The sequence below is a fragment of the Symphodus melops genome (assembly GCF_947650265.1).
Source record: "Symphodus melops genome assembly, chromosome: 12".
Lineage (NCBI taxonomy): Eukaryota > Metazoa > Chordata > Actinopteri > Labriformes > Labridae > Symphodus > Symphodus melops.
The window spans coordinates 18788297-18806369 of record NC_136702.1 but is presented as its reverse complement, the minus strand read 5'-3'; the positions used below and the strand labels follow the sequence as shown (position 1 = coordinate 18806369).

Sequence of the window (18073 nt, the reverse complement as noted above, 5' to 3'; positions counted from 1 at the left end):
CTGGTGTCCCAAGGGGTAAAGATCTGATAAAGTTGCATGAGGCTTTTTCTGCTTTGACGTTGTCTAAATTAGATTTTCATATTTTCAATAAAATCACTTAGATTGCTCTGATTACTCTTCTGGTCAGTACAAGTTTGCAGATCTATTCTGTTGTGATTTTATCAATGAAAACTATTATACGTGCACTATGTAGATTTGGTATTGAAATGTTTAAGTTGGACAACTGAAGCATGTTATGTTATATTTCCTGAACTAAATAAATAACAAACTTTATCCAAAGTAACAAATGAGTCCCTGGAACACGTTTGGGGCTAAGCAACCTTTTCATGCTTATGTGATTTTTTGTTGTTGGCCACGATCATTTATATTTGATTGGGTCATTGGGGGGTCCCAGCTTTTTTTTAATTACAAGTGGAAGAGGGCGCCTAACAAAAAAATATTCCATCTTTATAAGATGTGTTTCTAAAAACGCATAATTCAATAGTGGCCATTATAACTTCAGTGCGCATTAAAGGCCATGGTTTTAAAGTTACAACCTCATTATCCTCCGATAGAGGCCGTATAACCCTAAACCCACAAACAGAAGGTTGGAGGGTGGGCTGGGGGTGAAATGTCCTTGTTTTCTCATGTGCACTGAGGCGTGTTTTTCAAGGTAAATATTCTTTTTCCAGCATGAAATCGCTCTTTGTTGTTTGCCCAGAGGTAAAGAGGCGGAAAAGTGAGGAGGATCTGAACTGGTTTCCATGTCAAACACTTCAATTCACCATAGAAACTCAGATCTTAACGCGGAAACTTTATTAAACTGTGATGGCGGATTGATAAGGGCCGAATTTCTATCGGCCTCTTTTTATTGTGGGCACCAGTCGGGCTGACAGAGGTAAATTGCTCTTTTAATTAAAGCAATGCACCAGGGGAAATTGCTGTCTGAATATTGTCTCAGAGATGGGGGCCAGTGACAGTTGCCTGGAAACTTCAATCTGTCCACCCGCATTTATTCCAGATCCCAGTTATGAGATAAAGTTTAATAAAAATCTTTTCCTCCGCCACCACCGAAATGAAATCCAACCCTTTCTGAACAAGTGAACACAATGAGACAGGACTGCGGAGGAAACCTCATGTTCAACATGTATCTCTCAGGTTCGTCATTTAGTCCTGTTCAGAATTCTAGGAATAATCTCTAATAATTCTTTAAATCCTGCTTTGGGTGTGGGTGTCCTGAGGCGGGGATGCTCCGTCTCAGGGCAGAGGATTGTTCAGCGGTTTCAATCTGAAAGCCCGTCTGCTCTTTTGTCGGAAATCGGAAATCCTTTTTCCTGGACGCGTTTCCTGGCTTCTCGGAGAGGAGAGCGCACAGACGACACGCTTCTTGCATTAGATTGAGACTGGACCAGGACACTAATAGGATTATTAACCATTTTTACTTTTTTTGAGATTTTGATTTTTGCATTTACATTTTATTCTACTTTGAATTGTTCAGCAATAGGCTATATTAAATACACACCATATACGAATTAAACAACTATAAACCATTTTCTACTACAGATAATTGGATTTCAATCGATTAATTTTAATTTAACATCATTTCACTTAGAACTGATCCAACTAAGTCACATCTAGAAAATCCTAACTTTAAAAAAAAAAAAGACTATAAGACTATTCTTTGAAAAAAAAAAAAAAAAAAAAAAGATGAGACAGTTATACTAGTCTCGATGGCTTTCTACTATTTACAGGCAATAGAATGTAATAAATGCCAGGCCTTTAATTCAATACAATGGATACACAACTAATGTTGGAAATGTGTTTGTTCTGATTTCAGATCCAACAGAGAATCTGTTGAAAGAAAGCAAAGGAACAACATGGGGTCCGATTAACACAGGAGTCCAAAAAGGTAAGATAATGGAATCTATAACCTGTCAGACAATGTGAAGGGCACCGCTCTTTCAAATTAATCATCTGGATATGATATTAAGAAGACATGATATACTCCGACATAATATTTCAAAATATCAATAATGAACTTAGTGTGGCTAATAGACTCGCTTTTTGGTAATACGTTATTACATGGCCGCCCGCCTCCGAATATTTTTTTTCTTATGTTTTGGCCTTATTGACAAAAGAATAAATCATGGATTTGATAAAGATTGCATGTCTACAATGCTTTTAATACAAATTTCGCATCAATATTCATGACAGGCTGTATTTATTCAACCCAGTCACACAGTTTGCGTTCAAATAACACAACATTGTAATTTATTTTGACTGGGCCTTTTATGGTTCGAATTACGCAATTGATAACAAAGGCATCAGTCTAAGTATCTCTTTATTAGATAAATACGCCACAGTTACACACACTATACTTTATTTTGAGGAAGGTAATTTTTCCCTCCCCTCATGACGGGCTTTGCACTCCAAAATATGTTAAGCAAATAATATGGCTCACATCAAAACTAAAAACTGAATCATCGAAACCATGTCGAATCAGATCATGCAATGCAATTAAATTAATGCATTGCATATGACTCAACTTAAATGATCAAGGCAATGCAGCTTTGGACAATTTGTATTGCAGTTCATACACCGAGGCAATTCAGATTTATTATAGCAACGCAGATGAAATGTGTTCAAATCTGCAATTCGTCGGCATATTATTATAATTGATCCAAACGCATCTTTGATGGAGCCATAACCGACAGATTTTGAAGAGCAAAAGCCAGATACACGAGGCCAAAGAAGTCAGCTTCTATTTCTCTAATTTGTGTAAACGATCTCTGGACTGGAGTTTAATATTCAATCAAGTGCGCAAAAATTAGTAGTATATTATTTGCTATTTCAAACAGAAAAGCTTTATTGATACATCCAAGAAAACCATGTTGGTTAAAAGGAAAGATATGTAACGGCAATCAGAGGGGCAGGACCGCTTAATACTGGTAAATTACCGTTAAATAACAAATAGAAGACACGGTCTAGGTATTAACAGAAAATGTGTTGTTTCATTTCGCAACTGGTCTACAATTTGCCTAAAAAAACCCCCATCTGATATATATGTAATTTTATGACAGTTTTATTTAAATATTCTATTTTATTGCAAATCGTATTTGTATATATTTCAGACGTCTGTTCTGCGTTTCATTGATTCATTCTTGATCATTTCATTTTTCTCCGTTGTCTCCACTGTACAGGCAGTGGTCAGATCCAGCTGTGGCAGTTTCTGTTAGAGCTCCTCTCTGACAGCACCAACATGTCTTGCATCGCCTGGGAGGGCACAAACGGCGAGTTCAAACTCATAGACCCGGACGAGGTGGCTCGGCGTTGGGGGGAACGCAAAAGCAAACCCAACATGAATTACGACAAGTTAAGCCGCGCGCTGCGCTACTATTACGACAAAAACATCATGACCAAAGTGCACGGAAAGCGGTACGCATACAAGTTTGATTTCCACGGTTTGGCGCAGGTGTGTCAGCCGACCACCACGGAACAGGCCATCTACAAGTTTCAGGGTAACTTCTCCCCGATCCCCTTCGCCGGGATTTCCAAACTGAACCTCATGGGTCCTGGCGTGGGGCCGTCGGGGTTCTCCTATTGGCCCGGCTCCCCTCCGGCGGCTCTGTATCACAGCCACAACCTTCAGCCTCCAGGGCCTTTTGGCACCGTGTCTCCGTCCCACATCAGCTGTGTCAACAACATCAGCAGTCTGAGTAACATCAATAGCCATTACAACTGACTCTTAATGAATCTGTTAGACAGACTGGAAACATTTAGACACCACAGGTAATACAGCAACGGCGAGAGATGACACAGAAGACCGAAAGATCAGGGCTGGCAATTTACTGGGGGAGAGACTGTCTTTATTTGGTCAAAAATAAACGTTAGAGTTTCGGGTTGTGGGCTTGTTTTCAACGTGTAAGAAACAACTGTGATTTAGATTACAGATTACGCATCGTTATAACAAATTCAATTAAAACACAAGACAAAACATTTGGCCATACAACACCCAACACTTAGACATTAGTTCAGAGAAAAAACTTTAAATTGAATTCACCAAAGCTGGCCAATCAAACAACCTATCACGCGCTGATTACCAATCACGATTGGAACTTTTACGCACGGTATTTTGACAATTCTTAGTTAAATTGAATCTATCTTTAAAGCCCCAGAAGGGGATTTTACTCAAGTTTTTAACCAACATGTCGTATATAAAATGAAAAAGTAGCCTATAGACAAGATTTCCAATATTAAGTATTGCAATAAGATATGTAGATCTTTTTGTTTTTATACCTATCAGTTCTCCTCCTTTTCTGTTCCTTTGTTGTCTCTTATCCTTTTTCCATGAGTTAACTGTCATAGTTTTTGCATACAGGTGGTGTATATTGAAGCACATCAGCAGTCATTATTTGTATCTTGGCGCCATCTCGTGGTTTTCAATGGCCCTGGTAATGGCTGTGTGTTTAATTGGGTCATTCTACTAAATATTACCTTGGAAACCTGAATGTATTTTCTTATAAAGCTCAGTTGATTACACATTAACACATCTGCAGAAAACCCCCCTTGCAATAAAACTGAATCCAGTACAGATGTTCAGGGTTGTTATTCGTGTGAAATAGCTCAAACGGGAATCATAAAAGAACCTTCAAATTCGTAAATTATTCTTTGTAAGTATACTGTTGGGTATAGGGGAAGGCAAGCTCAGGAAGATAATATTGCATTATCCCGCGCAGCTTAATAGTGTAGCTAAGACATGAATTAAGTGAATAAAGGCTGTTATAAATAAATATGTTTGTCACATTGTGTTGGAGTTGTGTGCTGATGTCCTTTTGCTTAAGTTTTAAATACTCATGTACCAGTAAACGGTCAATTGTAATATTTAACAAGGAACAAAACATCAGCAAGATTCATGCCATCGCTGTCAGAGGGGGAAGACAAAAATAATCAATACTAGAGGTAATAATAAAAAGACAAATTTGATACATATTTAACTCATATTAAACATAATGAAGACATTGGTGGAAAGATTAATGCATTTTGCCCTTTGTCCCTTTCGACTTGCCATCAATGGCACACAAAGTCATTATTGATTGAAAAGACAAATTAGAAGGGGGAAACGCATGCCATCTTCAGATTTTCATCATCACATTTGCACTTCATAAGCCTTTCTTTCAAAAGTCTTTCTTTCAAAAATACATACAACACACATACATTGTGTGTATTTCAAATGGACATTGAGTCTTCCAAATAGAGAAATATAATCTAATGGTGCAGTTAACTTATAGGTCAGCTGGTATAGTGTAGAACGATGATTTAAGATGACAATACATCTTGTCAGCCACATGAGGGCGCCATTGGTATGCCAATTTTAGATCACCGTTTACATAACGCGATGACGAACAGTCTATTTAATAAAGCAGAGAGAAACCATCTGAAAATAGCAGATTAACCTAAAACCTAATTTTACGACAGTCCAGGGCTCCAGAGACTCACTTAAATCTGGACTAAGAATTTTCAAATAACTGAAAGAGAATGCAAGTTTAATGTAGTTTATATATTCCAACAAAAATAATGCTTTTTAGCCAGAAGAAAAACACATCTTAACCTGAAAGCTAATGGTTTTTAGCATCATTCATTTGTTAAGGACTTATTAATATGAATTGATGAAGTTAATATTGGTTGTTTTCTTTAATTCTATTAACATGCAGCGCTGATGAATGGTAATGACATAGTAACATACTGATAAATTGCCAAATTGTATGTAACAATTAAAAAGGGAGAAATAAAGGAAAATCATTATATAATTAGAATTTCTCTGTCTTTTGCTCAAAAGGGGCATTGGGGAGAACTCAGTTTCTGCTGCTGAGCTGGGCCCAGGCCCAGTAATAAGCAGGAAGTTTTGACGTTGTAGCCTATATGGAGTTTTTCAATGGCATGTCTTGGGTGTAGGATGGACTATAGCCAAATCATAACATAGTACCAGTGTCTTTAACTTGAGAGGCGCAGCCACAACTAGCAAGCGCAGACTGGTGGTGAGGTGGGGGAGATGTGGTTGGTGGTGGAACAGCTACTTGACCTTCATATCTTGGTTTGATCTCTTGGGATAAGAGAGAAACAAGGAGAGACTGAAAGGCAGGAATTCACTGCAAAAACAACAACAACAACAATACCAAATTTAATCTAATTTATAATAGTTATAAATCCAAGCATTTGTTGAGGATTCTTCTATTGGTAATAAAAGGATTTCAAGTCAAAGTCTTTTGTCTTTATATATTTTATTGCATATATTAAAAGTTTTTTTTTTTGCAAAACAGGCAATCAGCTACAAAAGTAACATAATTTACAAATGTATTAAAGATTCCCGGGGCAGTACCAGTTGCAGAGAATATATACATTATATTGCATATACAGTATCACATTGTCCTTGATCTCTGATCGCCCTTGTGGCTACGCCTTCAGCTAGTTTCTCAGGTGCTTATTCTCATTCATACTGTAATCCTTTTTAAGACAAAAGAAGACAATGAGGTCAGTCTTTTCTTCATGCAAGTTTTTGTAAGACACCTGGTACAGTGGGAAACAGCAGTGACTCCCTTATTGGAGGACACAGTCTGTTTTGGAAACATTTTGTACTCAGATAACAAGAAATAGAAGTGTGCATGTGTGAGATGCAGGCAAGGTCAGAGAAACAGGTGCCAAATGACGCTCAATCAACTATGTCTTCCAAGTTCAAATGAGGGTGACAGATAAACAGTATTTTTCCACTACATAGTTTAATGATAGTGATGGAAACATGACCACTCGTGATTTTAGGTGTCGAGGAGGACAGCAGGTCGTCAAAAACAATTTTCCACAGAAACCTGGAAGAATAGAAACAACAAAAATACAAAATTAGAAGAAGGCAGAAACAACAGGGGAACCTGCGTTAGGAAGTACCCTCTTGGCTATAGCAGCATAAATCTGGTTGGTCAAACAAAATCAAAAACTCGCTTCATCAAAAAAAGCAGCTTTAAGCCTACTAATGGAAGTGCAGAAAGTGTAATGTAAGGCAACCTTGGGTTTTTCAGGATATCTTGCCTCCCAACAAAGGCTGCGACATTAACACGCATGGATATATCTCTTGGAGTAATTCCACACTGTGTCTTGAGACAAGCTGATCATCCACTGGCCCTTTTTGTCGTTTTTCTTAGTGCACATGCAGCAGCATGTTTACCCGTCTAACAGCTCTTTAGTGGTTTATAAGTGCAGTCTGATAAAAGGGGAAATGCAATGATTCTGCCTAGTAATAATAAACTTGACTGCTAGGGTAATGCAATGTTTACAACTCTTAGATTCCTTATGATTGAGCAGTATCTAGCTATCACCGGCTAATGTGTACTATACAGTATTTAAGACCAATTACAATAACATCACTAATTTCTGAGTTTAGTTTCACATAATTGCAATTCTTCTGGCTTTAATGTCCTTAAGGCTTGTTTGAGTTAAGTAACCTGAATGATTAATTTGTCATCAGTAATGATACATATATTCAGGCATTATGTGTGCTACAAACACAATTTATGATGAACTTCCATGCACCTGAAAAAAGGCAAAAAGGCCATTTTCTTCAAATACCTTGCAAGACCAAGCTGGTTGTATCTTCTAGGTGCTATAATGTATTTTTGATTGAAACTGCTCTCCAAAGTATTTCAGGTTTGGGTTGTCATTATGTAGTTTGGAGCAAAGGACACCTGGTTATCCTGTGTTTTCCATAGAAGGAAAAGGACAGATGAACTGATGTTTCATGTGAGCGAATCAGACATTTAGTACCATGTGAGGCTGCATGGTTGAGACAGAACATTTTGTTTTTCTTATTTTATTCTGTAAATGTGGTCCAAGGGGCAGCATGTTAACAGGGGGAGTGCTGTGCTTTAGCAGTGTTGTAGTTCCTTCTAAAGCTGTAATTGTAGATGACATTAGAACGATTGACTAATTTCTTTGTGATTAAGGGCTGAATATAATGCATTCATTTTTATATCAATCTTTTACTATAATATCCCTTTCCTTGCACTGTCATCAAACCGCTGTAGCGTCTTCTTGCTGCCGCAGTGGTGACACTAACCAAGATTTGACACAAACTGCACGTTTGAATGGCTCATAAAAATTTTAGATAAACATTCTCAGAGAGCTAAGTTGCCAAGTCAAAAGTAATGTGCACCTTTTGTAAAACAGAATTAAAATTCTGTTTTAAAAAGTACTTTTAGTTTGAGCAACCACCCACGAGCTGAGCATACTGGTTCAGCTAATTAAATCGATGTGATTGGGCAACCACGTCACCAAAGCCCGCAGGGCTCTATTTTTGACCTGTGGATGAAAATAAGAAGTGATTTGAAATGCTTGCTTAATTGGTGGTGACTGACTGCAGGCCAGTCTGACTAGTTATCTGCCTTTCCGTTGCAGAAAACAATGATTCACATATACAGGACCTGTATGACCAAATAAACTGTATTTCACAAATAATCATTTTGAAGCTTTTTTGTATCTCATGCTACATCATGGTTTCAGATTCCACTAATGACCACTATAAATGTAAAAGTGAAGATGATGACACATGGATACAGAGACCAGGCAGCTGATTATGACAAATGTGGTTCTATCGAAAGTTTAGTCAAAAAAAATATTTTGCGTGCTTGTTTTATTGTTTATTCTAATACCATGTTATATCGCTCCTCCATGCACGCTCGCTCATTTTCTCTCTAATCAGCTGTTCACATCACATGGTCACATCAATCCAATAGCCCTGCTCCACTCCTTTCATTGTAAGCCTCAGTATCACATTGCTGCTGTCTTGTCAAATAGCTTTCTCTTCCACTATTTAATTCCTGCCATTGTTACGAATTGTCACCTAGGCTCTTTCTCACTAGATTCCATCTCCTTCTCAGCCTTGGGAGATGGTAAATAGTCTTGTAGGGTATTTTTCTCACACAAGGAGATAGATCGTGCCCTGCCTGGTGGGCAGTGGCTCTATGTGGTGATGGGGAGTGCCCTGTGTAATGTGATAGAAATGTATAAGTGTTCATGTTTGCCTTTTCTCAGGGCCTCTTTCTCTCCTCACCGTGTGAGAGAGGGGTCTTCGAACGCTGATTCTGCCTTCGAATAAATGTTCATTGAGACCAGATCGATCTTGGGGTTCTTTTTAGAATACATCTTCTCACTCTTTATTTTCACTCTTTGGGAATAGAAAAAAATCAACAACACACTAAATAGAGAGAATGACAAAGAAAGGTGTTGCTTGAGCTTTGTAAAAAAGACAACACAGCCCATCATCATCAAAGGGATTGAGTCACTTTCACAACAGTGTAATCGTCACAGCTTCTCAGCCAACTGCTCTGGCTAATCTGCTGAGTGAATTGCTGCTGCTAAGCAGCACTCATCCTATCTCCTCTTATGCAACAAACTAGGTGGGTGTTTTCCCTGGAAACCACATGGTTATTAACTCAATTTAAGAAGAGATTGAGGAGTGCCACAAAAAACAAGAAGTAAAAGTGAATTAGGAAAGCATTAAAGCATATCTTGGTTTTAATGTTACTGAGCAGCACTTTCATTATAAAATGAAACATGTGAGTGTATCAGTTATTAGTTCACTGATCAAAGCCCAAACAAGTGGACATTTGTACATTTCCACTTGTTTGGGCTTCTTTTGAGACAGTCTGTGTGCAGACATGCATTCAGTCTTAAAGTTGTCCTCGGGAATTGAACTTGTATCTGGCTCACAGAAACAGCTCTAAGAACCACATTAGGGTTTGGGTATCTGTTCTACTCATACACATAACTTCTTTAATTGATTATATAGAAAGCCAAAGCCTGCTCTTTGTACAACAACAGGTCTTTTAAAAAATGTCAACCTGTTGTGTTGAAAAGTGAAGCCAATGCCTAAGTGCAAAAATTGCATTACAGCGAGTGTCCACTTGAAGCTGGCTTCAGAAACCAATGAATCCCTTATGGTGTTGATATCAAATGTCTATTTTTACAGCAAGAATAAACGTTTTTATCGCCCAAAAACATTCAGGTCTGTATATCTCATATGTATATCTAACTGTTAGGAGTAAAAAAAAGAAGTCAATTTTGATTTAATTGAGGCTAAGTGTCATACATTATCATATCAGGGATAGCTGAGTGACAGGATGTTTTCTTCATTTGGAATATACATGACATCCTAGACCAGCTAAATGGGCTTGTTTCAGTTACCAAGAGATTCATATGGCCTCAACTCTTCTTTTTGACTGCTTGTTGTTCATTTGGAAGTGATACGAGTCACCACTATCGTTGAGCTTCCTGTGCCTCCCTATAATCCAAAGGATGATGTCACTGAGACAACAATCATATTGTAAACAGTCTTTTTCCAGGCATTTCCAGTTTGTTGTTCTATGAATATCTCACTGTGAAGTTTTAGTAACTTAGACTTGTTTATACAAAAAAACATTTTGTACTAAAAGTATTCCATTGTTTGATTTTTTTCAAGACCGAAAGGTGCATTCAGTTGATTGTTTGAACTTCTGACAGCTTGGTTAAGGTAACTGTGCAACATTAACTTTACAGGATGTGAGCAATGCTGTTGAAAATCAAGCTCTGAAAAAATCTTGAGAGAGTGTACACAATAAAAAAATGAAGTGTGCATTTTTGTCATTTCTAATGTCCTCCAGTCTTGGAACCCTTAAGCACAAGTAACAGGCAGGAACTTGAATTTGATAACTAATATTCAATAGTGTAATAGGACATAGTAGAATATAATAAATAATCAGCATGCTTCAACAAAACAGTACTTTTTCTTAAAAACATTGTATGATTACATTTGCTCAAAAACGCATTGATTCCTGTCAAATTAGGAAAAGTCACATACAATATTTGGGGTGAAATAAGTCCTGAAGCAGTGCTTCACCGGGACACAGGGTACAGAAGTGAGTGGGCTTTGTGTGGCTTTGTGAAGTGTTGCAGTCATGAGTGAGTCATAGAGAGTGGTAATGAAGGCTTGACTAAATTAGAACAGCACACCTACATAGAGCTGAAATAGACCGATGAATAAGATGGAGAGAAAACAAGAGGTGGGGGAAAAGGTGAGCTGCAAGGAGCAAAAGAAAAGAGAAATGAGGGAATAACAATTCAAACATTTGGGTTGTTCCATTTTTTTTCAGAGACCCTCACTCTGGATACATTAAGAATACAAATACAACTCTTGAACATACTGTGGTTAGAATGAAGCAATGTCAAAGAAAAATGTCAGTGGAGATGTGACGAAGATTTACCTGTAAAGACATCCCCAAAACGTTCAAAGTGAGGTGTGGTTGGTAATATACTTTATTATTTTAGAAATTCAAACACTCTCACACATTTACAATATTTATTAAAATATTTTAACAAAGTGACTTTCCATTGTAACATGTAAGTCTTTACATTACATGGGCATAAAACCAGCTATTTCCATTTTTCTGTCATGATTTAGTTTTGTCTTGTTTTTAGTTCTCATTTTTCTCTAGTATTTTTCCCTGTGTGTAAGTCTTTTCTGATTTATATTTAGTTCTAGTCTTCAGTGTTTTCTGTGTTACTTTGTATCCTTCTATGTTGTCTGTAATATTGTTTCCAGTTTTACTTGTATGTTAAGGTTTCCTAGTTTGTTGTTTATGGTGTTTCTTAGATTAGTCTTAAGTGTTTCCTGTTTTATTTTGTAATATCTTGTTTAGGTTGTGTTTTCAGTGTTCAGGTTTTACTTTGTAGTTGTCCTCAGTGTTTCTGGTCTTGTGTTCTCTCCTCTGTGTGTTTCCCGCCTGTCTGATTGTCCTGATTGTCCTCACCTGTGTAACCAGTCTCACCTGTGTTTGATTCTCCCTGTGTCTATTTAGTCTCTGTGTTTCTTCCCCCTGTGTCAGTTTGTTGTGTTTTTGGTACCAGTTAGATGCTTCCTCATGTTCCCTGCTCCTGCGTGTTTTTGTTTTGAATTTTGTTTAATTAAGTTTTTGAATAGTACGTTTTGTTTATCCCTTTGTCTTTTTAGTTTGAAATAAATCATTTGTGTTTCTACCTGCAATTGGGTCCTCTTTCCCTTTTATGCCCATGATCAGTGACATCATTTAAAGGTAAACCATTACGAAAAAACCCTAATACAGTAAATGAAATAAATTGATTGGTTTGATCTAAGCTGATGTCAATGTGTCTTGAATTTGGCAATGTAACAGAGAGGCCAGAGGTAAATGTATTCAATATAAACCAGTACTTAATAGATATTATTACTTCTCACTTAGACTAAATAATATGGAGCTAATTCAAGAGAGTCTATGTTGAGTTTTCCCCATCATTATTACATGTTGTAAAACTTAAGTCTTAGAGCATCCACTGCCCACATTACCTCAGCTTTGTCTCCTTGGGGATCAAACTTTAGTACCTGGTTGAAGTCAATATTTATTTAGAGTTACAGCAAGTGTTAATGATGGCAGTAGTTGTATGTGAAACGATGCTTGGCAAACTGAACAGGAAAAATTACTTGCCAAAAGAGCAACTGGACAGCTTAAGCAGGTATATCAGAAGAAAGCCCCTTCTTCTTGTCAGGATAATGTCTGTTTAAGTACACACTAAATGTAATCATGATGACGCTTTTGAAATTATAGTATCCTCTTTTTATAATGCATAGGCATTGTTATGTTTCTGTTTTTGTTGGTCTAATTTTTTTCCCAGCATACTTGTCTGCTATCAGAATTTCATGCCATAAAAGTCAACAATATTAGATCATTAAAAAATGGAACAAGAGGATTTCATGTATGTCCTGACAAGCTCTAATATGCATTGCAATTTTTGGGAATGTGCGAGAAAAAAACCTTTATGGGGAGACCATTTTGAACATTTGAAGGGGGTGTCACAGAAGCCATTTGCAATTTCTTTTGCAAAACCACAAAAATATCAAATTTTTTGCCAGATCTAATGACTGTGGACTTTTGCTGAGTTTTCGGGCAGATTCAAGCATTTGAAAGTGGCCGCAAAGAGGATGAAGAAAGAAGGAGGAGAACAATTATAAGAGGGTCCTTTTACCCTCGGTGATAAACATTAAGTCTGAGAAGAAGAAACAGGTATTTGCACTTAAAATAGTTTTTGGCTTTGAACACCTAAGCTACAAAGTCGTGGATTTGTGGCTGTTTCCTAACACCTCATATAATCATGCAGATTCATGTGGTGTGAAGTGATTCATTGTTAATGATGTGTAGGTGTGCTGTGAATAAAGGAATTAGTCCTGTTTTTCTTTTATGTTGTATAATAGCTTAAAGCTAAAGATAAAACATTTCATTGACACACAGAACTGTAAAGTTACATTTAATGTAAATGTAACATGATGGTATGAATGATACATCCATTTTCAATAAACTGAATGAAGGTTCTTTGACTGAGTTTTCCCTCTGAGCCTCAGTATCTCTGCCCTGTAAAAGTGGTGACCAGTTGCCTCTCAGTGCAACGCTCTTATGATGTAAACTAGTTTAAGAGATTAGTGGGGTGGTTATGTAGCAAGAGGACAGCAAAATAGACATAATCTCTAACGTGTGTCTCCTCAGTTGTTCTAGATTTGGTCTTTTCCACTCATGTGAAGCTGCTGGATGTGGGTTACAGAAAATCCTCTTCTTAGAAGAAGCAAATCAAACTAACAACTGTAAACATATACATGAGGGATGTTATATCAATTAAATGAAAAAACCAAACAAGTATGGAAAAAAATATATTCTCCTTGCAATCCCCAGTCATGTCTGGATTTCAAATGTTTATACTTGAAAAACACATGCTAATGATAAAAAAAAAGAAAAAAAAGGAAATTCACAATGTCTATTTAATTATTCTCAATCTCAGAACCCATCACCGATCATCTGATTACTACTTAGGCTTTGGGGCTTTGAGTTTGAGAGACAGCATCAATCTCTGGATTGCTAATTGAGTCCCCTCATGTTTCTGTTCATAGAGTATTAATAATCTAAATTGTCTTCACACAACAGCAAACGGTTCCTAGAATGCATGTTTGTGTCTTTTATTGCTGTCCACAATGGACTGTATTGGATATACAATACATGGACAAAGTCAACTGATGTCACCCATTGGTTTCTGAAGTGCAATTTGAAAGCCAATCGATGTTGTTCTTCATTTTGGAAATGCTGCCTCAAACTAACTTTTTGTCAACCTAGTTACAAGCAAAGTGGAGAACTGGAGGCTTTTAGCTTCTTAACAAACATTCACAACCGGCCCACCTATCTGTCAGATCAGCAACACTCCTTCATGTGAATACCTGTTTTCCTTCATACAATTAAAATGGATGAGTTATATAAAAAAAAATCCCCCCACCACAGTTTGTACACTGTGTCACATAAAATATTCAGACATATATATTTTTACAGGCTGTAATCATGTTTATTTCAGGTAACAAAATGTACATTAATATGGAGTGTGTCTTTTGCAGTCAGCCTCAAGTGAACACTCAAGGAACTGCAGGTTTTTGCACTTTTGATTGGCATAATTTTTTTAACACCAGAGGTTCCTGCTTGCTTTCTATACAGGGGGTTTTCTTGAATAGAACCATGCCTACATGCTCGGACTTCTTAACCAAACCATCCTTCACCAGTGCTCAAATCTTGGGTTATTAGTAGAAGCATATATTGGGGAATGTTGATCATTGGATATAATAACAATAACAATAATTTATCAATCCAGTGAGGGGTTTTTATACACTGTCTAATGACATGCTACACAAACATAGGCTGAAATACACATACATGCACAAACAGGATCATATTGACATGCATTAATGGAGAGGTCTCAGAGTGAGGGGGCTGCCCACAATGAGCACTCTTGAACTGGACTGGTGTGTTTGTTTGGAGGGGAATATGAACTGGCCTCAACAAAAGTTTAAAATCCTGTAGAATAGAAAAAAAACAACAAAAAAAACAAGATCACAAACAAGACAACATTCAAGCACAATAAACCAGAAGAGCACCTGGAGTCCTTGACAACATCACAGTCAACATTGGTTTGTAACTTTGAAATAATATAACATCATTTATTAGTTTGTAGTTCTGCATTACCTCCATTGACAATCTGTACTGCATATATTTGATGAATTAATGCTGCATTCACATGGGTTAATTATCGAGTTCAGGTGTTTAATCAACACCCATTGCGAGGAGCTGCAATAATAATTAATATTAATTAATTTAGAATAGGTTTGACATAGCAAATGACTTTACACATAGCACTGTTATACAATAACAGCTTTGCAACACGAGGGTTTGTGAATTTGTACTGTGTTATTCTGTTTAGCCTAAATACATATAATGTTTAAGTGAGTAACTTTACTGTTTTATTGTCTAAGAGAATAAAATACAACACTTCAGTGCTGTTATTTGAAATGACTGCATCTGCTAAACACTTCCTGTTGGTTTGGACCACTATAGGAATCCCCTTCCTGGATTTTCACACCTTGAACATGATGCAATATTTTCATAGATATCAAGGTTACTGTCTTCAGCTTCAGAGGTAGTAATATGTCAGTTTAACAAAAACGCATGATGTTTAATTTTGTTAACAACAAAAAAAAATAAAGATAAAAAAATAGAAAGTCAAACATTGGTTACTGTTCTCCTCTTTCATTACTGATGAGAGGAGCACAAATCCAGCAGAGTGATAAATACAGCAGTACCAAGGCAGAGGTAAATCAGAACAGACTATCTGAGGGAGTGTATTTGGATGAAGAGGACTGAGACACGTCTGCATCGACAAGCTTTCACAAACATGTATGTCGTCTATTGATCACTGCACTGTGTTTTTGAGTGTTGTGCAGTGGTTCGGCCCACGCTCAGTCCTACACTGCTTACTTTGTTCAGCTCTCATTCACTTGCCTACCCGTTACTATAGAGACGCAGGCGGACAAGAATGCTGAAAACAGGCTGGCAGACAGATATGCAGGAGACCTGGGCTGAATCTTAATAATAAAGAGAAGACTCACATCACTGCACTCAGAGCCTGTTACATAACGCTGCTGCAGGATTCTACCATCAATCAACCAATGAAGACTGAGGGAACAGAAATCCAACATGTAGTATTACAAGGCTGCCGTTTCAAACATCCTGACACTTCTGTGTGTGTGTGTTTTTTTAAAGGTATAATGTAAATTTGTAAAAATAAGGACTAGGGGACTCTTAGAAAATGCATCAGATTTTCTAGTAAAGGATCATTTTCATGGAGAACCCCAAATTGATGGCATTTAAAATGAGGGTGGGTCACCCCCCGTTGTAATTCAATGTTCGAAAACAAATCCTGCAAAAAGTGTCATCTTGGATGTGGAGTGGACAAAACATGATAAAGTGCTCTCCAGGGCTACCTTCCGATGCCCAAAATGTGGTCACGTGCCCTCCAGGGGACCCATGCAGTGAACAATTAGTGGTAATGTGCCCTTCCAGTGTCCTCCAGAGTGCCTGGGTCCTATAGTGTGCTCTCACAGTGGGAAAATGCAATACAATGCCCTCCAAGTCGGCCTGCACATGATGCCCTATCAATCATTTTTCATCCTGACTCCGCCATTGCGTAAGCACATTAACATACATAAGCATACGCACATACAAAAGTACATAAGCCCAGTTTGTCCACCATGGCTCTGGAAGATGGATCAACTTATAAAAAACATCCAGATACAACAAACAAATGCACATAAACTCAGACACATATTAAAACAATGACATAACCACTACTACAGATTAACCAGCACTCCAGATGTTTTGAATTGTTTGACCTAACAGATCATGTTGCTGTTTTCATGGGAAGTTAAACAGTTTGTATTATATGCTAAATGTAAAACAGACAAAAAAAGAAAAGGGAAGATATGTAAATGTTTATGTATATGTTTTTTTAAGTTTTGATCAAATTAAATGATACCAGATACACAGAAGGCAGAAAAGCCTCAAACTGACTGTCTGTCCTTTTCTGTTACTTTCTATCTATCGCTTTTATGTGAGCCTTCTCTCACTTTGTGTACCTTCTTCTCAAACTTTTTCACCATTGTTCCCTTTCTGTCAAGATTCTTCCATTATTGTTCTATAAATAGAATCTGTATGTCCTACTGTATAAGATAGAAAGAGAGAGAGAGAGAGAGAGAGAGAGAGAGAGAGAGAGAGAGAGTCACAGACAGTTCTGAGACTGCAGCAGATTCTAACCAATCACATGAAGGAAACCTTCAGCCCACGTGGTTTATTCATAAAAAAAACAGGAGAAAACCCAAATCAATTCAGCTTCATTCTCTCCCTCTCTACAGCATATTACATATACGCTAAAAGCATTTAAAATCTGTAACATTTAAAGGCAAATTAACTACAGTTAAGTATTTAACACCCTTTAGTTCAATATCTCTGAACATTAATTTATAAAATGTAGAGAATACAGATTGATGCAGGCTTACTCCTCCGAGTTCTTTTCCCCATGAACCTTTTTCCTGTTTGGTTTCTGTGTTCTCATTTCAGTATGTGGCCCTGATTAGAATACCCAGGACACACAGGATACCAAAAATATGCTTTTACGTGTCAACCTACTTTGCTGTGCTCAGTGTGTGACATTTTTGGTAGGTATTTTAAGATACAGTGTGGATGTTTTCACAGATTGACTACATATTTGACATAAACTAAAAAATGTATCTGTACTTCTGTATCTCCAAAAAATCTATTACGTAAAAAAACATTTTAACGTTGGAATACTTCCTCCTGATTAGTTTAGGTTTCAAGGCAACACAAGGAAATCTCTTGAGTCTTAGCCTCATGGCAACCTATAGCATCAACACTGTAAGCATATTTGTCATGGGCTTATTTCTATTGCATAACCATGTCCCAAGGTTTCCCCACAAATCACAGGATTAGTGTGTGGTGTGTGTAGATAAGAGGCTGTCCAAGGTAATTACTGCTACAGCTACCTGGAAGGGTTGTACAAACACGATCACTCATTCATGAAGAGACACACGGTAGGTATGTAGGTAGGTATAGCTAACCAAACAAACACCGAAAGACTGACACTAAGTGTGAGATGAAGAAAACAAGTCAAGAAATAAGCGATC

General features: G+C 37.3%; 1 protein-coding gene across 1 annotated transcript; it reads left to right on the top strand.

The window, feature by feature from the left end:
* Nucleotides 1-1014: 1014 nt before the first annotated feature.
* fev (FEV transcription factor, ETS family member) lies at nucleotides 1015-4712 on the top strand. The gene is made up of 3 exons (XM_079358110.1): nucleotides 1015-1137; nucleotides 1817-1888; nucleotides 3180-4712. Exons 1-3 carry the CDS (start codon nucleotides 1089-1091, stop codon nucleotides 3719-3721), a joined length of 663 nt encoding a protein of 220 aa, XP_079214236.1. The 5' UTR covers nucleotides 1015-1088; the 3' UTR covers nucleotides 3722-4712.
* Nucleotides 4713-18073: the final 13361 nt, after the last annotated feature.